Source organism: Acanthopagrus latus, chromosome 4 (assembly GCF_904848185.1).
Source record: "Acanthopagrus latus isolate v.2019 chromosome 4, fAcaLat1.1, whole genome shotgun sequence".
Classification (NCBI taxonomy): Eukaryota; Metazoa; Chordata; class Actinopteri; order Spariformes; family Sparidae; genus Acanthopagrus; species Acanthopagrus latus.
In genome coordinates this window covers 11338856-11363192 of record NC_051042.1, presented here as the reverse complement: position 1 = coordinate 11363192, position 24337 = coordinate 11338856, and the positions used below count along the sequence as shown (strand labels likewise).

Here is a 24337-nt window from a genome sequence, read left to right as displayed (position 1 = left end):
TTGATGCACGTTTGTGAAAAAAAGCGCTTTGTGGCGATGTGTAGATGGTCTAGAAGTTGGCCTAGAAGCGGACAACTGACGGGTAGTGGGTTCAAGGGTAATTTATCAAACACAATGAACAGTCCAGTCCAGTTTATTGTCGACGAACACCCCCAGATATTTTTACTGTTCAATGATCTCCACGTTATGCCCCAGGATGGAAACTGGAGTTGCTGGTGTCCTGGTTCTCCTCAGATCCACCACCAGCTCTTTGGTTTTTGTTGTGTTGAGCTGCAGGTGGTTAACCTCGCACCAGGTAACAAAGTTATCCACCACCACCACAGCCCTGTATTCAGCCTCCTCACCCATGCTGATACATCCAACTACAGCAGTCTCATCAGAAAACTTTTGAAGATGGCAAGACTGTCTGGTAGCTGAAGTCACTGGTGCAAAGGGAGAAGAGGAAAGGAGAGGGGACAGTCCCTTGTGGGGCCCCGGTGTTGCTGACCACTGCATCTGACACACAGTGCCGCAAGCGCACGCACTGTGGTCAGCCACTGAGGTAATCCACAATACAGGACACAAGGGGGGGGGATCCACCAACATTGCTGTCAGCTTGTCTCCCAGTAGAGCAGGTCTGATGGTACTGAAAGCACGGGAGAAGTCAAAGAAAGTGACCCTCGCAGTGCTCCCCAGCTTGTCCAGGTGGGCGTAGACGTGGTTCAGCAGGTAGACGAGGGCATCCTCAACTCCAGTCTGGGGCTGGGTCTTCCAGGAACCAGGGTCTTCATGATATGTGACGTCAGCGCCACCGGTTGGTAGTCCGAGAAACCATTGGGCTGCTGTGTCTTTGGCACTGGAATAAGGCGGGACGTCTTCCCTATCACAGGGACCCTCTGGAGGCTCAGGCTCATGGAATTAAAAACCCAGAAGTCCTCTACAAGAAAGGACAGAGCGGCCTCTATTTTCTGAGGAGGCTCCGCTACTTCAACATCTGCCGGACTATGCTGAGGATGTTTTCTGTGTCTGTGGTGGCCAGTGCTATTCTGTTTGCCATGGTGTGCTGGGGCAGCAGACTGCGAGTAGCAGATGCCAGCAGACTCAACAAGCTTATCAGGAAGGCCAGTGACATCGTGGGGGTGGAGCTGGACACTTTGCCAGCAGTGTTGCTGTCAAAGTTAGGGCAATACTGCAGTGTGGCTCTCACCCTCTCCACAACGCTCTGGTCAAGACTAATTGCTCCTAAATGCACCACTGAGCACCACAGGAAGTCATTCTTACCTGTGGCCATTAAACTGTACAACTCCTCCCTCTGACGATCGGACTCATTTCATCTATAATGCTCACTATTTCTTTATTTATTTATATCTTTATCTTTAGCTCTTGTTTCCACTCATGCTGTATTTCTATCCTACTTTGCACGGGGCGTCTGGAACAAAAACAATTCCCCCTCGGGGATTAATTAAAGTATTCTGATTCTGATTCTGACTCAATAGGCAGGAGGGAGACTCGGGGCGGTGCAGGTCAGTGTGCTCAGGGAAATTCAGGGAGTGGCAAAGGTGCTGGAGGCTGGGTGGCATTTGACTGAGGAGCTGGTCCAGGACAAGTTGAAAGTAGAGGAAAAACAGGCATAGCTAGACTGAGGGCAAAAACTACCAGGAACACTTGAGAGTCGAGAAAACGCTCGAAACATTAGGTTGACCATGTGCAAACTGGAGCTGGTGATGACAGTCTGGCAGCGTGCAGAGAGGAGACCGGGGTGCACGTAGGGAGGCCGATTACCCCCAAATGCGCCGCAGTTGTGCGAGGTGGCAAACGCTCCGGCCAGCACGAAACCACACCCAGCCTCTCCCAGCACCTCTGAAACACAAAACACAACAAAACACACGAAAACAAGTCCAAACCACGACATGCATTTTTATTGGATTAGTAGTTTGTAAAGCCTGTTCCATATCCAGTTAACGCACGTATTGTAATCCACCGCAGCATGAGAATGCCAGGTGTTAACAACACATCAGAGTGCTCCGTTAAACGAGAGAAGGCACAGACAAATACGCAGCATTCAGCAGACATTAAATATCAGGATCTTTACAGTGTGAATTGGTAGCTCTGGACATGAACCTTCACATTGTGGCAACAATTTTGAACTTTATTGTGCATTTATTAAAACTATCAGATAAATCACAACGAAAGCGAGTTACGTAAGTCAGACATTTTCACTCCACATTTACTACATTTTCTACAGTCATACATGACAGGTGGACTCAGTTACAGAACTATGCACTCTTGCATTACTTGTTGTGTTTATTATTAATCACAACCTGAAGTACACAGCAGAGTTCTGAGCTTTTGGTGTTTGTAGAATGGCCACCTAAAATGAACTACTCTCAGGCCTGTGTCAAGGAACTCATGAATATCCAAACAGGAAAATGGTCACTGCCAACATACATACCAAAGTAGGGAAGTTGTTATTGTTGTGATGACCACAAAGGTAGTCCAATTAATCACGAGTTGAATGTAGGAAAAAAGGAACATGCTCTTAGATTCTTTACTTTGTTCAGTGTATGGAACTCCTCCACTGCAATGTTTCTTTTCTGACCAACATAATTTCATTTTAATGGAATTGTTGCAATTAGCGGATTTGCTTGTATGCTGCTTTTCTGTTGAATTCAAATTAGGTAAACTTTGACACATCTAACTATAAAGCAGGGAATTTCTACCTGTCTGTCTGTTATTTGCGTATCACGAGAACCATTTATCCGATCCACTTCACACCTGGAAGGTGTGTTGCCGAGCAATCAAGCCTTCTCTCTCATCTTAAATGTGCACACTCTACAAGATCTTAAAAGATGAAATCACATACTACAGATCAAGTTATCATATCGGAGTCAGCAATGCACCAGCTCACATGATGCCTCTCATTAGATGTCACGGAGAAGCAGACGTAAACAAAATGGAGATTTGTGTGGTGCAGTCACTTGCTGTGGTAACGCATTGCACTGACAAAAGAAACAAAAGTGGGAACAAGTCTGGATGAGTCGGGTGATGCCTCCAACATGGGCTCTTTATTCTCCAGTGAGAACTGGAGATTTTAATTTTCTGTGAGCAGTATTATGCTGGCTCACGTGAGCTTCAAGGGCTACAACGTTTACTGTTGCTTGGCAGCACTGTCAGCTGCTCTGGGATACCTCTGTCATCGGTTGCTGTGGCCCTGCTTGGAAAGTACCTATGTATCATCTAGATTTTAAAAAGTGAATTTGAACAGACACTGCACTAGTAAATGTAATGTGTAATGGATTAATTCTAAACTGACCTTTGAGGGACCAGAGAGAAGCCGAGACTCCAAAATGCAATTGCAATTGTATAAACTTGGTCCCATCAATTATTGAAGCAATATTTGTGACTTTGTTACTACACGTAAACACATCCTGTTTTGTTTACTATTATGTTTCAATCAGCTGATGTGGACAAACAATCACTCGTAGGACTAACATGCTAACAATAGAGCAACATAGCAGCTTCTCAGCAGGGGGACATGGAAAAACACTCCCACACTGCTGCACAACTCTGCGGCTAATTCTGACACCTGATTCTGTATGAAGGAGGCCTTAGTTTTGATTTGGTTGTACTTCTTTTTAATGCTCAAAGTTGGATCTAGGTTTCAGCACAGCTCTATGCAAATCATATCCCAACTTTGTACCCCCATCGCCCACTTAGACTCTCAGACGCTGAGTCGGTTCAGTGCATCCTCTACAATGTCCAGCTCATGCCTGATGTCTTTCACCATACTGTTGATGCTGTCGGTGTCCTTCAGGACGTCCACACCCTGGGTGTAGGGGTTGTAGTGCACTGTGAATGGACGCCGAATACTCTTGGCAAACTCCCTGTAAACACAACACATTCATATGTCATCATTAGCAAGAACACTGTGATCACCTCGGGCAAAACCTTATTATAACTAAGCTAAGGTCCAGATGCTTGAAAGTGCTTGTTATCACAGCATCAAGACTACTTTTGCTATGATATAGTAGATGCTGCTGGTAAAGATGCACTTATTCACTTAGTTTCCAGGAGTGAGATGAGAGGATTGACCACTCTCCTGCCTATGCTGAGTACAGAGCAGGAGTAGGCAGGTGATCACCTGAGCCTTGCAGCTAGCCTGGACCAACTCAATATTCAAAACAATGCCTCGAAAACACTTCCAAAGCTCACTTTAAATGTAAAAAAAAAAGGACAATTAGTGGTTTAATGGGCACCTCAGCACTATTCATGCTGCCCTACAAAATGACACACAAAATAAAGTTTTATCAGTTATGTATTTTAACATGAAGCTGTCAGCACAAGATAGCACAACAGCTGGGTCACTGCACGTTTCATGGACCCGTGCTAAAGATAGCAAGCCATTTCCTGATGCTGGTTGATTAAAAAGTGCGCAGTCGACATGGCCAGTGAAGTTTTAAGCCACGATGAGTAGAACAAGAAAACAGTGGTGGAGCTGTTCAAGCAGGTGCCGCAGTCAGCTAACGACAGCCAGGCGAGAAGAAGTTTTACGGATGCTATCAAGAACCAGGACAGAAACAAACTCTCCAGTGCCCATCTTGGACAGTGCCTCAGGACTGCCTCAACAGAGCATGGGCTCGACGTCACAAAGATTGCCACACACAGGTGCTACTTACAACAGCATCCTTTCATCCACCTCTTAAAGGAAAGCGAACAATACACAAGCTTTCGATTGCCATGGTGATTATTGGTCATCTGATAATATTACCACAGTGCTGGGAAATATAATATGTTCAGATTAGTTGTTAACTGAAACAAAGGTGGTGTGAAAACAGAACACAGTTAAAATACACATAATATACACAGTAAAGAAAGGAGTGTGTTTACTAATTGAAATTCCACTGACCTCATTTTGTTCTTGGCTTCCTCAAAACTCTCGGACACAAAGTAAACTTCTTGGAAAGTAGTTATCAGGCACTCCTGATTACAGGTCACCATCGGGTCAAATGGAAGGATATGAGGCTTGCCAGACAAAGCGTGCTAATAGAAGAAAAACATGTGATGGGTGTGTCAGATTTACATTTTAGGCACAAGACACATTAACATATTGGGAGAATGCCCTCCTTAATCAGGCTGGGCAAGTAACATGGTTTTGACTAAGTGCGTGTGAGCATTATAACTGGGTCACAGTAACCTGGAAGAGCACATACACAGAATAAAGAAGAGCGAAAGATAACACAGCTGTTCTAACTCAGCCAGTACTGGTTTATTCATTTATGTCAAGATCATAAATACTTTGCTTTATTTACAGTCAACAGGTATGTGGTGACAAAGGATCTGAAGTGTTACAAGGTCCAAGACTGTTGATCCAAAATCATTTACAAATGGCCACGTTTTCTCCAAGCTCTTCTGAAATTTAAAGAATGGGTGCAAAAACCAGCAACAGCTTTTCACCTGGAATAAGCAATAACTGCACTGTACAAAAGGTAGACAGCAGGTCATACGTCACCTTGAGTTCACTGGCTGAGGAGAGGAGTCCAGCTCCGTAGGCCTTTAGCCTGCCATCCTGCTTACAAAGGCCGAACTCCACTGTGAAGAAATAGCACTGGAACAAAACAGGTTGAAACTCTAAATGAATCCCAATCAAACACAGCGTGGGAATGCGAGTCAAAAATGTCACAACAGAACGTGTGTGTTTTTGCACGTGTGGTATAAATATTTATTGGACTTATTTGTGTGTCTGTTTTGTGCGTCCTGACTTCCTCAGGAATGAAGAAACTGAAGACTGCCTGCCCTGTTTTCCAAAGTGTGCATGAAACGGAGGGATGTAACGTCTCCTTCTTCCCCTGCGTCTTCGTCAGGTATAACAAAATTTCTAATATGCTTGATGGTTTACTTATTTCCTGATTTCTTTTCTTGACTGATCCACAATTATTGTTCTATGAGGTCATATCGCTGATTGAGTGATAACAGTAGACTGCATAATAACCTTTATCAACGCCAAATTGATACTAATATTTGGAGCTGTAATTATAATCTTACATGATGTAGTAACTTTGCATGAATGGCTTTTTATTTCTCTTCTGTAGCAGCAAAGACAATACACAACCCTGTCATAACTATTAAGCTGCAACCTGTGCTGCAATCTGGACACTATATGGTTGACGAGAGAAACGTGACTGCTCCCAATACCGTGAAGCACTTTTCTGTGACTGCAGCAGATACTGGTAACTTCTTACCTCTCTCACACAACGGTAAGGTCTCACTTCCCACAACAAACACTACACTCTGTCACATTGAACCATTACCCAAAAGGCCACCTTTATTAAAGGGGACACTTGGCCAGTCACACAAGTGTCATTACAAAATCATAGCAACTGATCCTTGAACCAGGACATAAATATGATGTATTGACAGAAAACATATCAATCTGTTTTTGTAGTGTTGTGTGTATGTGTGTGTGTGTGTGTGTGTGTGTGTGTATTTTCTCACTGTGGCCAGTTTCTGTACAGCATCATCTGAAGCTCCAAGCGATGCCAAACCAATCTCTTGGGAGAACTGGGCGAAGCTGGGCTCAGCAAGCAGAGGAACGTGACCCAGAAGCTCATGGCATGTGTCTCTGCACACACACACACACACACACACACACACACACACACACACACACACACACACACACACACACACACACAATCAATCAATCAATCAATCTATCAAAAACATGGTATGACTGTGGAAGTCATGAGTGTAGGTGTGAGCATCTGTACTCACGGTTCAGGTGTATACAAAGGCTCGGAGCTGTGCCGGACATATTGAGTGCAGTGGAATACTCTGAAGGCCAGGCCTGCTAGGAAGTCCCTGGGGGAGAGATACCCTGCTACTGGCCGAATGATGAATCCTGAGTGCTCTAGACACACACCCACCCACACACACACACACACTTAAGAAGCTCTTTGTTTTCTAAGGGAGAAATTGAAGATTTTGTGGAGCTGACATTCTCATTCTCATCTCTAAACTGCTGCTCAACCACTTCTGCGTTAGCTTAAGCATCCAGTTTGTATCACATTATTTGCTGAGACTTAGCCAAACTGGCTTATGTTACAACAGTTACCCTTGAGGAAGTGTGAGACGTCCTCCAGCTGGGGGATGTTGTCTTCGCTGTAGTTACAGTATTTGGTCAGCAGGGGGAGGTTCCTCAGATACTCCTTGCAGGCGTGACTGGGGTACAGCTTGTTGAGTTCCCTGTACACCACGCCCCAGGTACGCACCTCCTCTGTTGTAAAATCTATGCGATGTATAGGATCGCCACTGACCAACACAAAGGATTGGTTGGTTTAGTGATGTTTTGGACATAACATTTTATACAATATTGAATATAACTCTCACAAATCAAATACAAATATGGGAGAAAAAATATAGCCATGAAGTGTACCAAAAACACTGTGTAACTTTGAAACCCAGTATTGGTCTATATCAGTAAGCAATTAAAATCACTACCAATCTGTATTTTTATTCAATAATCTTCCAAAATCTTTCTGAACACACACAAAAACCCCACAATTTGTTGTTTGTTTAGTTAGTATAAATGCATATGTGACATACACATATAAAACGTAATTTAAATTTTTTGATTGTGAAGTTAATGTGCTCAATACATCGACCGATTTTCAAATGTGAGCACCTTTTGTTTCCCAAAATTGATTACAGTAGTGTAAAATGAAACCGCTCTAAACCATATCTTAATTGTTTATCCTAATGAGAGCAGCAATTTGCCTGTCATACCCCAACTCATTCCACTCAACTGTAATGACTACGCAATAACTGGATTAGTTTAATATCGCTCTGTTACCTGCAGGAGGAAACTTTAATAAAAGGTCATTTATTTAGAACAGTCAGCGTGATTAAAACAGTTTATCTCACTATCACATTCAACCGCTTTCATTAGGCCGTCACTGTTCAGCAGATTCAGTGTTGGCAGAGCCGTGTTAGGAGGCACTCTCTCCTCCAAGTCAGTTTTATTTACACAGCATCAGGTCACAACAAATTTTATCTCATGACACTTTTCACTTGGAGTATTAAATAGTTAAAGTTTGTCACAGGTGACAATCAATAATCTTTCAATATCGAGTGTTTGCTGATTCAGAAATGTAATTGACGCGACTTGATCGCGAGAGAAAAGCTCATCACACACAGTGTTGTTCCACAGAGGACTTCTTTCATCATAAAATACTGCTTTTTGTGTGAAATGTGAGTTTGCTTTCTGAAACTTTTCTAGCATGCTGTTGTGTTTTGACCCTCAGGGCTTCTGTACATCACGATTAAATAAACCAGTGTAACTTACTGTTTGTAGCTCATCGCCAAATCAGCAAAATATTTTCTTCTTTTACGGTATATGCTGTCTTTGAATCCCTGCAAAATCATTACAATCACAATATCAGATTACATTCTCACAGAACCTCATCATAAATGTGAAGATGAATCACTTAAGCTTTGGTTCTTGCATTTTAGACAATGAACAAACGAGATACAGATGATGGCAAAAATATTGCCACCCTTGCACATTCAAAGAAAAGGTCACAATTGTTTGTAGTTGAAATTTGGTTGAAATTGTAGTATATCATTAGAATTGTGGAGTATCTGCTATACACAATTCTTATATCACTTTTACTAATCCATTAACTTAACTTGTTTTTGATCCAGACCATAACATATCCCTTTAAATCGCAAAATAATAGAAGACATTATAAGTATTGAAACCATTCATCCATCCATTGTGCTCTGTTTATCTGGGGGTTGCATGGTGGTAGCAGCAGGCTTAGTCAGGTATTCCAGAGATGTCCTCCTCCCCACACATGTGGGCTCGGCCATGATCTTCCCTCTTACCTCCACAGTCACTTCTCTGCTTCTTCTCTTGTTCTCCACATTCAGTTTTTTATAAAAACAAAAAGTGCAACGGTGCCATTTGCCGCCACTCTGTAACAACTGTGTCCGTCCTACTTACCGGATGATCTGCATCTAATTCACTTCCATACATCAAAACCCTGTTCACACACAAATCCAAATCCGAGATCTTCTTGGGGAACCAGGGCACATTCACCAGATCTAAAACACAATTCAGGTTCAGTTCAGTTAATTCAAAATAAAATAAGGTTCCGCTTTTGCACAAAATCAATTTAACGGTTCAAAAAACAGCCTTGTGAATTAGATTTGAACCATATATGTTATTAATGTTGGTGCTTGTAGACAGGCCTAGATGATAGTATTTACTGCTATATCTTTATTTACATGAATAAAGATAATTCAATGATCATGCATCAGGTAAGTCAAAAGGAAAGCATGGCCTACCATCATCAGGTAGAGAGGAGTTGTCCGATGGAGTGATCTCGACAATATCAGTGTGTGTCCTCAGCAGCTGAGTCAGCTCCTTGAGCTGTGCATGGTCGGAGTCACAATCCACAAAGATCTCAAAGTCCGAATCCCTTCGTTTGGACTTGCGAGACTCAATATGAATGAGGTTGACATGTTTTTCCTGCACATACGTAACATACATGATGTAGAAGACATTAAAAAAGGCTTCTTCAATCAAACACACAAGGACAAGATAACACCCCGCCCACCCCCCCCCAGCTAAGCAATTTGGCTATAGATGACTGAGCATGCTTTTAAAACTTTAAATGAAACACGCACCTGGAAAAGCTTAAGTGCCTTCACGAGACCGCCCACTTCATTTTTCAGTGAGAATATGATTGTTGCCACACTTTTCTGAGAGCTGGTGGGTCTTCCAGTGGAGATGCTCCTCTTGTCCTGGTTCTCATCACTTTTATTGAATGTCACCTTATTCATTTTGGAAGAAAAAAAAACAAAACAATCATACATACAGAATGTCTCAATGATTTCCCTCTTGCCCTTAAGTAAATCAACAAACATGCCCCGAAACACTTAATGACCAACACGCCTGCATGAGAGGAAGTCCCTCTCCATACCATTGGGTGGCGGTAGTTTGAATCCCTCATTCAAAAAGGGAAACTGAAAGGACTGCGAGCTAAACACACAAAGACTTTTAAAAAGATACTTCTCTCTTGTCCCCTGCATAGACGTGAGTGTCCATCCCGGAGCGTTGCTTGGCTCAACAAGACACAACAGAACTGACAAAGTCAATCAGCACAACATGGTTTGACTGGTCATGGCCAAAAGAGCCGGTGGAAAAAAAAAAAAACCCACTGGAAATAACCGGACAGCCTCAGAGAGCTTTCCCTTTCTTTTTTCCACTGTCTCCTCTTGTACAGTGAGTTCCTAGGTTGAACAGCCAATCAGAGTGATGTTTTTCACAGACTCGCTCTGCAGGCAATTCAGCAAGCTCAACTCAGCCAATAAGCCGCAGACAAGGTCTGACTAGTGTCTATGGTGCGGGACACACTGCAAAGACTACAGCCACAGACACTCAGTGGCAGCACCAAGACATTTTATCGACGGCCGACGTTCGACCTTTCGTGTGAGGGCCCTTAAACCTGCATTTCTACTGTGGAGCAGCAGCAACAAGCTGTGATCGTTTTGTGTAGCTCTTCTTTGTGGTCCATCCCTCTGACAGAAAAAAAAGGGGTCATAAGCTAGTCGTCTGTCTGGTGTTTGGTGCTGGGTAGGTAGTGTGCTGTGAGCTGTTAACTCAGTACAGTGGACCTGGAATAGACACTGCACAGAGCTGAGAGGAACAGCTGAGATCATGAAAGTTCCGGTGTGGTTTGTCCATGCAAATGACTCCTTTCACATACACACAGTCATGTGATCCTTGTGAAACAAAAATTTGATTTATTGCCCCTTTATTGTATTTTTCCATAACAGCTCAACAATTGCGTAATTCAGAGTGCTATTACTCTTTTGAAACTTAAACTGAATACTAGCATACGTGGAATGTGAGTGACGGGAGACGCCTGTGGGGGTAGACTTTGTGTTGAGACTGTCGTTTGTTTGCCAGTGACTTTTAATATATACCAGGCGTGGCGTCGTAGGTGGGCCTACTTGGACCTCGGCCCGCACGCGTGTGCACCCTAAAATGGCCAGGAGAGCACATGTAGACTCCTGCCAACACTCCCAGTTGTTTTAGGAGTCTCCCTATTTTTAACCCTTACTCCCAGTGCTCCTGATTCGTAATCTCTCCCGCTGAACTCCCAATTTCATAACGATACAAATCAATCGGGAGTGTGTCAGTTTCTGTGTGGGATACATGCTGGGTATGTGGCAACCCACCCTGAAGAGACAGAGATGACCCTGCCTGTGCCTGATTGTGTGTCACTCATTCCTGCGCTCTCTCCAGCCCTCCCCTCGGCTCAGGTTGCTACTGAAAATGGATGAAACATGTCCGAAGCAGAACAAGAAATCCACTTTTAAATTCCACTCAGCTCGGTGCAAGACCCTCCCCTTTATTAACACTTGCCCCTGTCACACTTGCTCGTCCTGCACGTGGCTGACTGTAGTATTGAATAGGTGTTCTTCCTCATCTTCTTTTTGAGAGGTCTCACCCACTCTCTTGCAGCGTATGATGCATAATTTAGATGTTGACTTTTAATCGCTCATCTCTCAAGACTAGAAGGACTCAGAAAACAATGTAGGCTAGTCAAGACGGGAGGGAGAGAGCTTTTCTGCCCGACCTGATAGTGTCTCTGTTGCCTTGAAAGCCTTTTCAGACCATTCAGAAATTAAAACTCTGAATTTTTATATTTACAATATTAATATTAATGAGGTATTAATACAAATATTCAGTCGTGAAAATGAAGAGTTTGTAAATTTAGTTTGTTTTGGTATATATTATTTTTAAAAAAGCCAGTCATTCTTCCGATTCAAACTACCTCTCCACAACTACATAGTGCACTCTTTGAACAGGAGAGGTCACATCACAGTCAGTTTGTTTCCAGGAGGGATGTAACACCAGAAGATGGGAGGGGGGATGCCATCGTTCTCTCGGATTGATTTTAAAAACATTCTTTTATACAATATTAAAATGGGTCGCCAAATATACTTGGGCGGGCGTAAATATACGTTGGTGTCCCGCCTGAGTAAAGTCTAACTGGGGGAAACATTGTACTATCCAGTTGGTGTTTGTAGTAAATGATTTGCTACGGTGGTCAATATAAATTCAATCTAATCAGCCAAAGTTGAACCAAGTGATACCGAGTTCTCTAGCAGCAGAAGGGGACTGGTGTTATTTTCCTACATTGTATGGGGTTTTGTACCTTTTCTGCTGTCCCTGTTGGACATCCTCTGTCAGATTACTTGTAAGTACAAGGTTGCTAAGTGGAGGAACAGATGGCACGACTGGCTTTGTGACTTTTGCAGGTGGCACTATAATACAAATATCTCAATTTCATGTGAATTTAAAGCACAGTACCGGAACCAGTGTTTCCCAGTCGCGCGATGCAAACATTCTATTTTAATCAAAGTACTTCCCTATTTCACAACCATCTGTGTCCGCTTGGCCTCCTTTGTATCGTCTGTCACTTCCTCTTTTACGCAGCCCATTTACATTTTTAGAGGCATTTTTGTTATATTTGTAGAAAATCTCTTGATAATCCCGACGGCCGTCAAAAAAGTCGAATCATCTGACAAAAGGAAGTGTTTCGTTTGTTTGTACACCTTCAAAATCTCGTTTACTCTTGCTGGTTTCTCCACCATTACCAACTCCAACCTTCAGTTCAGATGTGGATTCAACACTACATTTGCTTTGAATCTGCAGTGTGGAAACTTTGTCTCCACCTCGTGGCAGTTAGCAGGATTATAAAAAGCACGGCTGATGCATATTTTGCGATGTGTTACTACAGGTGAACCCACCCCCATCCCCTCAACTCAATGCACTTTTTTAAAACAGTATTAAAGAAACTCACAGTTTCAGTGCTGAAGTGAACAAGCACTTGATGTTTTTTCTCATACGTGCTGGACCGCTAGTGGTATCACGTTAAACGTAAGAGTCAAGCGCAGCTGCTCTGTTGTTGGCTGCACAAAACAGCACATTTTTGTGAGGGAAAGCTCCACGGGATACTTTTTTTTTAACAAGATGAGGGCAAGCTCGGCTGCTACACTGTTTCTGGCTGCGAGAACAAACACAAAAGTCTTTATCTTCTCGCATCTGAGCATGCCAAGACACAGCGCATTAACTTTATTTTTGATGGAAACATGATAGAAAAGTCCTAACAGTGACTGGAAAACAATTCAAGTGTGTGTATGTGCTTACTTGCAGACTGCTCCTCTGACTTCTAGCTTGTTGGATGTGTAAATTTCATGATGCACTGCATTATCAACGAGGGACAGTGACGGTACAGACTGAATGATCGTTTGATACCTGCTATCTCTGACCTGACTTAGAAAATTTTGCAATGTCTTATTTCAGTTTTACTGGTTACTGTGTAGGTCAGCCTGTTGACTCAGGCGTTATCATGGTGCTTTGTGAAAGTGGCTCCTCCCAGTTTGAGGAGGTGGCGTTGGACTAATACTGTAATACTGAGAGATGGTCAGGGGAAACTGTGTGAACATTAAGCCTAGTTCAAATTCATCTAAATAGTGTTGGTTTGATACCAGAAACTGAGTGCTGCTTTCTGTTTGTAACATGATGTAATCGCTAGCTCGGCTAGCATTGTTTTATATGAAGTTTGCTCCAGGAACTGTACTTGATACATACAAATAAATGGTTGGAATATAGCGTACAAAGACAGTTACAAAGTGCCGAACACTGTCAGGCCGAGTGTTTTATCTATAATTAGGAGCTCTCTGCTCAACGGCTATGTCCCATCCTGCTTTAAACCTGCTGTCATTCACCCCCTGATCAAAAATTGAATCCACCCGTTCTTTATAACTATCTTTCAATATTAAAGCTCACATTCTGTTGTAGTTTTTCCTCATCTCATCTTCTTTTAAATAAAATTCAATCAGGTTTCAGAACACACCACCTTCCTGAGGGTGACAAATGATCTGTTCCTTTCATAAGACTGTAAATTATAATACTTTCATTCTTATAGATCTCTTGGCTGCCTTTGACACAGCTGATCACCACATCCTTGTGGACCACATAAAGCATGGACTGGCTCTTCAGTGCAAAGGACTACAAATTGGGCTACTAAATCGAAATATTAAACACACAGTATTAAACTAATTTGCAGTACCAAATGCCTCAGGCTAATGTTAACTCTTCAGTAACAAACATGATGTCTTATATTTCATGTAAAAGACCACAGAAACTTATTTTCTGTTTTATAGATATAACTGTAACTAACCTATGAGAACAAATTACAACCGTAAGATATTTATGAATGACAAAATGAAAAGCAATTCTTACCCCATGTAATTTAGCCTGATGGGAACAGGCGAGACGGTCACCTCTCTTTGCAAAACCATCAAAGCTGAGCATGATGTCTGATGTTGAAATGCGTAGAGACCTTTGTTTATCAGTCGTGATCTGTAATATGACTTGTTGAAGTTCAACCATGTCTCCCACTAATCAACCACTATTGTAACTTGTGGCTTGAGGTTAGTGAGCAGGAGTCAGCTTGGGGCCCATCGTCTAATCGAAAAGTAGACAGCGCCCACTGTTGGAATCAAGGTAAATAGCTTTGATATTCTGTCAAGGCAAACTGTAAACTGTGAGTTTGTTGTTCTGTTGCATATCTATCCCTCCTCTGTGGTTTGCCTCAAATTTCATTCACGTACTGACCCTTTTATTTTTTGGGGAGATTGTTTAGATCATTGGAGGTGATCACAGGCCAGATTGAGATGGAACCTGGGTCGTATTTTTCCCATGTGTGTCTTCTACTTTTCTAAGCAGATTGATGGGTCTGGAGTGCATCATCTATTAGATTTAGAATGGTTTCTTGGTTATTGTTAATCTCTGCTGTGTAGCACATTTAATGTTGTCTAAATGTTCTTCCTCAACCGACTTTTCCAAATCAAGAGCCGACGGACCAGTCCAGCCACACCTGAAACTCTTTCCCAGGACACTCCACGTCAATAGACGAAGAAACTTCCAAGCCTTATGGTAACACTGTACACCCATGGCTAGAATACTCTGAATACTGTTACACAAACAAGTGAAGTTTACTTTTTCAATGCTAGCCCAGAGGGCAGGTCAGAGGGTTTTTGAAACGGACCTCAAATGAAAAAGTTGAGACCACTTCTACTTATGTCAGTTGAAACGATGTATCAATTGTCAGGGATATTGTCATTACTTTCAAATTTTACTGAAGCTTTTTAAGATGTGACATATATTCTGAAACAGGAATTATTGGCTATATGCTGATTGTGATATATTGGTAACCTACTGTATCGTTTAAACAGACTTTGATAAAAATTATGAGTCTGTCTGTGTCTCTGTATCCTCGACGATACAGTGATAGAGAATGAGCTCATAGTGCTGCAGAGCACCATAAGCTGAGCTGAACGTCTGCTCTCAGAGCAGTAGTAATACTCTAACTGCCAGGATTTCTAGGAAAGACACCACTGCTGCTGAGTACCTGTCCACCTGTCTCCAGTGAATGGGAGTCTCATAATGGTTGTGCTCAAATAATAAACTTATTACACTTGCATGAACTCAAAATAAGATCAGATTGCTCTTTGATTTCAAGAAATTTATCATAATCGTGCATAAATAACTACATCATGAAGATGTTTTTGAAAGTATCAATAATCTAGTCCGGTCTCCAAGCAACAACTTGTCAATTGTTTGTTTTCAGTAAGAAATTCAGAATGGTCAGGGCTCTCCCTCACACGGCTTTGCCTGCACATTAGCTTGCTCAAGTGTCAAACTTTGACCGAGGAAAAGTGCGCTTTTCTCAAAATTGCATTCTAGATGGCTTTAGGTCCTCAGCAGCAGTAAACTAAATAGTGTCACTAAATAGTCAAGTTTCTCAACTGTGTCTCTCGCTCATACAGTGTATCACAATCTGCCAGCCGCTGTCAATCAAACAAGACACCGGCATGCCCCGCCAGCTCAGATAAAAAGGGGCATAACTTGACCTTATTTTTACTACAAAAAGAATGACCACATATGAATTCAGTTGGAGAGGTTATATCAAGTTAACATCTACTTATAACTGCGACTAAAAACTGCCCATTCTCTTCATTGGTGAGGCTTTTCAAATAAACACGGAACAAAAGCATCATGAGTCTGACTTACTTCAGTGTTGAGCTGCTTCTCCCCATTAGCAGAGTTTACTGAGTCGAAAGACCTTCCTCTGCATGGCCCCTTCTCGTCGGATTTCTTGGCATACATGCCTAGATCAGTAGCAGCAATGTAATAATGTATATAGTTATTGCTCAGTGAAGTTGTTTTATTCTTCGATAGCTACCGCTAAGTTCGAAACTAGTTGAAATGAAGCCAGACTCTCTCAGCAGTTGAAGCCTTATGGTCGCCTACAGTACAAGTTTACATGTGCACTGTCAACCGGAGCAAAATGCTGTGGTATTTATGAAGCTGTAGTGGAAGGGAGGGTGCATGGTGAGAGGGAGAAGCCATTTCTTGCAGCAGGAGGGAGATTAGGAAGGGTCACAATTAACATCACGTGGCCTGACCTGCACACCACACAACGGGCTGTAATATAACAACCAGCCATGGAGCACTTATTCGGTTATTTGCCAGTATATTAAGAATATAGAATATAGGCTTTACATATCTAAAGGCCATTCCTTTCCCAAATCATGAGCTACAGAGGCAATAAAACAGACACAAATGGGGTAGAAAAACCTAACAGCAACATTTCCATATTCCATATATATATATTTTTTGATATAATATCCAACACCTTTCAGGAAGGATGCTAACCTATACTTTGAAAGATGAATTTCTACCAAATGAGTTAGTGATTCAATTTCTCTCTCACACATAAAAATATAAGTATTGGGAAGTTAAATGTCCAATACCATAATCAATTTCATCTCCATATTGTGAGAAATTGACACCTCTTCACAAATTACACACCTGTTTCTTTACTTCCACAATTCACCAAAATTTGAGAACGTTTTTAATGACAGACTGGACAAATGTTCTGATAAACACAAATGACTAACTGTCAGTCAATACAGACTCAGCCCAAACAGTTCAACATCACTGGTATTAATTTAAGCAATTGAGGAAATGATAAACTCCATAGATCATAAGTAATATGGTCCATTTCTGGACCTCAAAAAAAGATTTGACACAATGGCTCATACAATGCTGATTGGTGAACTGGAACAATACGGCATCGGGCGCATAATACTGAATTTGGGTAAGAAGTTATCTAAGTGGCAGGCAACAAGTTGTGAAGTTGGACATTGCTTGTGGCATCCCCTGAGGGTTGGTGTTGGGTCCCAAACTGTTTATTTTCTACATTAATGACATACGTATGGTATCCAAAACACTGAAGCTCGTATTACTGGCTGATGACTCAAATATATTTGGTTTGGGTGAGAATCTACAACAGTTACTAGAGGTGATCACTGCAGAAAAAGTGGCTTTATAGAAGTAAATTGTCATTAAATTTGAATGAAACACAAATAAAATTGGTAATTCTAAAGCAAATACTCAAGGACAGATACAAATAGATGGTGTCATCATTGAAATAGTTAATGGGCAAAAAATTTTGGGGTGACAGTAGATGACAGAATCAGCTGGAAAGCTCACATAAATCATGTTCCATCCAAACTGGACTTTTACTGGTTGTTAAAGTTATTGTATGGAGGCCTGGGGCAACATATACAAGTTCACTGCAATCAGTCTGTATACATATATGTAAATATATACATCCATGTAAACTGTCTGAACAATCCGGAGGACTGTCACGCAGTCTCATGAGATACAATGTTACATTCATTTAATAGCAAGAAAAAAATAATCTCAATCTGTACAAGTTGTTTTTATTCATTTCTGCGCTTGCCTATCAATACTGATGGAAAGGTTTACTGTTTAATGACTTTGCTTAATTAGTTGTCTTTGCGCTTATTATTTCCATGATCCTGTAACTCTTCAGTTTTAATGTGTGACTCATAAATGTACAACGGTCTCCATGGTGCGGTAATGATGTCGCTGGTATGAGCAACTTAACATGTTTACAAGCTTTTACCATCAGTAGCAACATTAGGGGTAAAATTAATGAGGTTTTCCTACCGGAATAAATTGACTAATGAGTGAATCAGACATTCTCACGGGATAGCCTAGGGTTTGTGGCTGCTTTTATCTATTGCCTTTACATGTCAGTGGCGCTTATAAACTGCATTTGTTTGCAACCTGCAAGTTTGTACATTTTGATGTATATCATAATTTTTAACGTGTTTAAATCAAATACGATGTTGATTGCCACCAGAGAGAAAAACCCCACGTGTTTGTTTTATATTCCCAGCAGAACTGGGATTCCACTTGTTCACATAACAAGACTTAGGATATGGCTGAGTAATTTGCTCTCACGCGATGAATGTGGGTTTCTGAAATGGTCTGTGGCGAAGTAATGATGTATGTTCGCTAGCAACGGGGGTAGGCCACACAGATTTTAATGGTTTAATAGTCACAGAATGCATCACAGATGTTCTTATCTTTTAAAGACACAAGTGTCACAGTCAGACTGCTGAAGTCTTATTTGCTCTTCTCCACTCGCACAATGTAGTTTGACGTGTATCTGTGCTGAGTAGATGACCTATAACCCCAAAACCCAATTATGTATCATATAGCTTACTAAATCACCACTTAATTTGTTAGTGCAATCCAACATTCTAATTTAAAACCACGGCCTTTTAAAAACAAACATAAAAACTAACAAACAAACAATGTATATTTGAACAAAGAAAACAAATATGACAATATGTTTCACACATTTCCAGCCCAGTCTTTTTACAAAACCGGTGAACTTTTACTGTTCAATTTGGCTGGGTTTGTCACTGACATATGAAAAATGACCCAGCCACTTATAACTCCTTTTTAAGAAGAGAAACACATGGGTTTGATTTAAGAAAGATCGAACATCCTGTGGCTCATGTGGTAGACTACACATAAACAGGCTGCCAGGGGAGAGGCACTAGGGTACAACACCAGCCACAAATGAGCTACAGCAGTCATTTTTATTCATTTCTTGTATTAATACATTTTGCCTAGATGTGGAACATTTCATACAACAGGGCAACTCAATGTCATTTTAGTAACCTAACCCTTTAGTATCACATAATGTATTATAAGAATTTGAATACTGGGTACATTATAAAAACATTGTGCGGTATACCACTCTACATTTAATCAATACAAATGCGTTTCTCGTGCATATTAGTCTTATATCACAGCAGTCAATAACAGTGTGATACATGATACATCCTCGAACAAGAAACACCACACACACACACACACACAATGCACATACACACAATACAATAAAAGGGATAACAGAGTGCTAGTAGCTGCTAAATGGTGCCACAGATCACGCTGGCTTGGCCCTCTGCCACTCTGTCTGTCTGCTCTCTCTAGCCCAGAGACACAGCTGTCAGGGCCTGGGGTCGGTGTGTTTAAAGGGAAAACTACATTGGCACTGCGTAGAGCATAGTGCTCCCATACATTGATATTTTACAAGGAGAATGAACTGATAGAGTCTGCACTGGTTATCTGATTTTTGTTAATTGGAATACGTCAGCTTCAGCATCAATGGCCACACTGGCAGTTGAGATACCCTTGTATTTTCAGCAGACTAGCTGCCCACATAGGAAACCAAAGACTTACATTTCACTCTCGCAATACATGTGCAAACACGTTAAGTGTATTTTTATGAGTCAAGTCTATTTCATGGGGTTTTTTTGGGGTTTTTTTTGTGATTGTCTTTAGGAGTCTGAGAGCAGCCAAAATATCTAGGTGACTTACACTATACACCGCGCCTGAGGACATCCTGTGAAAACAAATAGCAGTTTTGCTATGCAGGTGTCATGATAAAAATCTCTAGTTGATACAGTGCTGAAGTTACAGAGTGACTTGCTGATGTGGGATAAGACGGTTTGGTCATCATCTCCCTATCTAAAAGAAACCTCTTTGCCAAGAGGCCCCTTTCACTCCAGGGCCCTGGGCATGTGCCCACTTGGCCCATACGGTAATCCATCTATGATGACTAATTGTAATTATAGCAGGAGACAGGAAGTCTCTATCTGGTTCTTTAATTTTGTCTGAAACAGTAGTCTGTTTCTTGGAGGCCTCATCTGAGACCTGGCGTGTATAAACTCATTAACAACCGGATCTGACCGTCAAAAGCCCTCTTAGAAAGGAAATGACTGATGCAGGTTCGCTAGTAACAAGTTATCTGTGGCCAGGATCTACTGAGAGTTAAGCAGCATGATGAAAACCGGTGTTAGAGTGTGATCCATCTGCTCTCTGTTGATAAAATTAGAGTGTCCAGGCTTTTGTATAGCATTGACAGGTATTGTCCAATGCATTCTACTGCTGTATGGCCTCTGTACAGGGTAATTCTGCAACCACGCATGTTTATTTTGGTCGCTTTATGTTATTATATAGACCCGCGTGTGAAACTCAATTTGACAGTGGATGGTTACGGTACCTCCATTTCATGATGCCCATAGAAAAAAAACGATTTGGTACCCTAGATTTTGTATCTGCTGAGAAATGTATCCCTAATTAGAATAAATTAAGTTAAAATAGAGTCAATATAAATGAATAAATGATGTTTAACACTTTTAACAGTACAAATGAGTTTAACAAGTATTTACAAAGATATAGATGCAAGCCTGACCATTCAAAGTAGTGAATCCAAATCAATTCTAAAACTCACCCACCCACTTTAATCAGTGACGGACGATGTATTTAGATCCTTTACTTAAGCAGTGATGTCTCTAGGTATGCATGCTGCATCTCTGGCACATTTAAATTGGAAAAGACGCAGCAAACTCACTATCTATATGTTGACAGGACAAAAAAGAACCATCTCCTACAGTCTATGCACTAACTGTGTGCATAGTCTCAATCGGGTCATGCTACTTTCTGCTGCAGCAAGACGACTCCTTGACACAGATCAAAGCTACAAACTTGGTAAATAATCTCACTAGGACACGGTCAAGAGTGACCTGCACTGATAGATTCTGTACATATGTTGGTGATGATGGATGATGCTTTACTGCCCAAGGAACCATAGAGAAGCAGTATTTTGTTTATGTGCATTTTTTTAGAGACGTGTATTGTGATGATATCATAGGGCTGTAATCGACTCAGGATTTTATCAGTCGAAGAAAAATATTTGCCTTTTTTTTCAGTTTAGTACAGCAGTACATTTCCAGCAGCTTACGTGCACGTGTTTTACCTGTGGCCAAAGACTCACAATTTAATAGCTGTCCTTGTCATTTGTGATGTGAAAACATCAAATTTCCATACAGTCTCAGAGAGTAAATCTGCACGTCAGTCAGTGCACCTCATCAAGCAAAATATCAGTTTCACACTGAAAAAACTTGACTATAAGTAAAAGTCTTGTATTAAAAATCTTATTAAAGTATGTTATGTATGTATGTATGTATTATCAGTAAAATTGACTTAAAGTATGAAATCAATTACTACTCTACTCTTTAGTGGAGTAAAATGTATTTGCCGAGTAGAATTATTATGATGAAAATACTGTAGTAAAGTGCTTGCCATTATTTTTTCATTTCACTGTCCTGATTTGTTGCAGGTGGCAGATTCTGACAGCTGTTCCGGAAACAACATCTCTGGCTGCCGCAGAACACAAGTCATCTGTCGGCTGGATCTTTTATTTGATCCATACATATATGGCTGTATATGTAGTGCGTCGCTACTTTGTTATTGAGGATCAACAGACTTGCTTCTCCTGGTACAGAGTGACCTGTAGCTACTGCCATCCTGATCAGACCTCCCGACACATAGCTGGGCAGATTTGGTGAAATACTTGCCTGAAACGCACAAAACTATTATGCATTGCACTACAGAATGCATATTAGTACTACAGCAGCAGAACCAAAGTTGGAAATTTCCTCATAAGAATGAATGGGAAAAATTGTAATTACATAGAAAAACAGCTCCCAAACCCCTGTGAGTTTTGAAAAAAGTGTTATGGTTATGGTCAAAATATTTATATAGTCAGTAACAGGAGACATTGCTAGTGCTAGTGCTAGTGCTAGTGTGAGACAACATAGAGAGATGTCGTCAGATTGTAAGTATGAAGATGAAGGATTAACAGGATGGATAAACAGCTAGATAGTTTATTCATCCCTTTAAGGTAATTCAGGGGTCCAATAGCTCATAAAAAGATACATGACCAAATAAGTTAAAAATAATCATATTGCGCATTTCATTTTATGACACTATATTATCAGTTTTATTTATTTTTTTACAGGGTGAACAACCAACTCACCACTGTAGACTGAACCACCAGCTCCCTGTTTTGGACTTTTAATTTAATGGCCAAAGTGACCTCCACCTGGACGTCCTGTCGCGATGTGTCCAGAGCGTTTGGTATCCCACGGTCCCTCAGTACATGATGTCACTCACAGGGTTGCTGACAAAATAATAAAAATGAAGAACAGAGTCATCCGCATTCTGCCCCCTGATGACGTGCAACAAATTGATGCTGGCTTCGCACGCTTGGCTGGATCACCAGCATTCACCAGGGCTGTGGGCAGCACTGATGGCTGCCATGTTTGCATAAAGCCACTCAGTGCAGATGCTCAGTGCTACTTCAGTCGAAAATTGTCCTATTCCATATGATTGCAAGCTGTGTGTGACCACCAGTGCCACTTTTTGGTCATATTTGTCGGCTATCCAGGGTCAGTGCATGACTCTAGAGTCCTGAAAAACAGCCCTCTGTATGTCCAGATCCTGTATCCACCTGAGGGCTGCTGCATTCTTGGGGATGGTGGACACCCCTGCCTGTCCCAACCAGTTGCCCTTGTAACCCCCTACAGATAGCCTGTGAGGGGTGTGGTTGCTGGACGGTTTAAAGGGCGCCAAGCAAAGGACCGTTCAGTCATAGAACAGCATCATCAACACCAGATGGCGATCGGTCTTCTTCAAGGCTCTTGAGGTGCATTGTAAGGAACAGCTGCATGGGTGTATCGCTGCTGCTCTGTCTGCACCAGACAACACTCCTTCTGTTCTTCAAGAACATGCCCTTGTTAAAAAAAAATAATACTACTAATAAAATGCGTGTCGGTGATAAGGTATTTTGAAATAAAATAAAATTAGTTTTAGTAAGCATTGCAGGAGCCAGCACTCTATCTTTTCTGAATCATCACCACAGCTGTTAGGCCCAGAAGAATAGATCTTGAGGGCAGGCAGCCCTGTGGGGAGGAGACAGAGACGAGCCCTTGAAGATCAGAAGTTGAAGGAGTAGAGGGCGTCGAGTGAGAGAGCGAACAATGAAGGCGCTGGAGTTTTGACTATCTGATCAGCGGGGGGGGGGGTCTGTCACCCTGACCAAAGGTAGCTCAAAGCTGAATTTTGCTCCTAGGTGTAAAGAATGGTGAATTCTTGAACACCAAGTTCAGCTCAGAGTCCATTTTGAAATGCACAATCAGTGCAAATAATGCAAATTAGCGATAGCATCAAAATAGCTAACACTAAGAAGGCTTGACACAACATGAAACTCTGCGCGTAGTATCACCAGGGTCTCTACACCTCAACTCGAGTATTGAAAGCATTAGCAGATGTTTCTGCCACTAGCCGCCGTCCTGCCAGCCAGAAGTATCGATCTCCGAATGCAACATAACATGGAGGATAGTTAAGGTGGACCGCTCCTAAAGCTTAGTTCCATATAAATGCTGATAATTCATTGTTTTGTTGTTAGCGAAAAAAAATTACCTTAAAGGTGGAAAACGAGCCTCATATAAGAAACAATACTAAAATCAAAAGCCGGAAAAGTCACATGGTGTGTGTCTGTTTATGTGCGTGCAACTTTATAAAACCAAAAACAGGAGACCACCAAGACTGTAATGCCGTACTTGCCAGGTTCACTTGGCATATATTGCTTGAATCCACATTGACCTCTGAATGGGACCAGATGCTCATCGACTGTCACATCAGTGCTGCAGGCGACACACCCATTTGTTCCACACCCGTCGGATGGCAGGCAGGTTGCGCTGGTCCGGGGTCGCGATCATAAAAAGCAATTACTCTTGAGATGATGTGGAATTTCTTCAGTGGCATGGTCGCATGAAAATTTGCCCTCTCTGACCGAGTATGTCATAGGCTGGACGTAGCCTCTTTATTGGACCGGTAGACACCAGCAAGAATCAAAAGACCCAGGTTTCCCTGTAGATCTGTTTTATCCACCTTCATCCAGTTGTCACCATAGACAAAACGCCCCTCCTTGTTGGTCCTCTCCAGCACTATCTTTTCAATTTGCTCCTGCACAAACAACTC

At 41.7% G+C, this 24337-nt stretch overlaps 1 protein-coding gene across 2 annotated transcripts; it reads right to left on the bottom strand.

Moving 5' to 3' along the window:
* Nucleotides 1-1887: 1887 nt before the first annotated feature.
* On the bottom strand, nt 1888-16355 carry LOC119017846 (tryptophan 5-hydroxylase 1-like). Of its 2 annotated transcripts, none has more exons than XM_037094946.1 (11): nt 16133-16355; nt 9667-9813; nt 9325-9508; nt 8981-9081; nt 8321-8388; nt 7091-7287; nt 6751-6886; nt 6472-6598; nt 5489-5584; nt 4886-5019; nt 1888-3863 (listed from the first exon to the last, which is right to left on the bottom strand). In XM_037094946.1, exons 1-11 carry the CDS (start codon nt 16226-16228, stop codon nt 3701-3703), a joined length of 1449 nt encoding a protein of 482 aa, XP_036950841.1. In that variant the 5' UTR covers nt 16229-16355; the 3' UTR covers nt 1888-3700. The 2 variants fall into 2 exon arrangements, with proteins under 2 accessions (XP_036950841.1, XP_036950842.1); XM_037094947.1 differs by lacking the exon at nt 16133-16355 and adding an exon at nt 14300-14404.
* Nucleotides 16356-24337: the final 7982 nt, after the last annotated feature.

Excerpts from the sequence above, each read along its gene's own strand:
- LOC119017846 (XM_037094946.1), bottom strand. The coding sequence starts at position 16,228 with ATGTATGCCAAGAAATCCGACGAGAAGGGGCCATGCAGAGGAAGGTCT. Across the intron at positions 9,082-9,324 it reads CTCCTCTCTACCTGATGATG|ATCTGGTGAATGTGCCCTGG; the intron begins GTAGGCCATGCT and ends ATTGTGTTTTAG. Across the intron at positions 6,599-6,750 it reads CCTTTGTATACACCTGAACC|AGACACATGCCATGAGCTTC; the intron begins GTGAGTACAGAT and ends GTGTGTGTGCAG.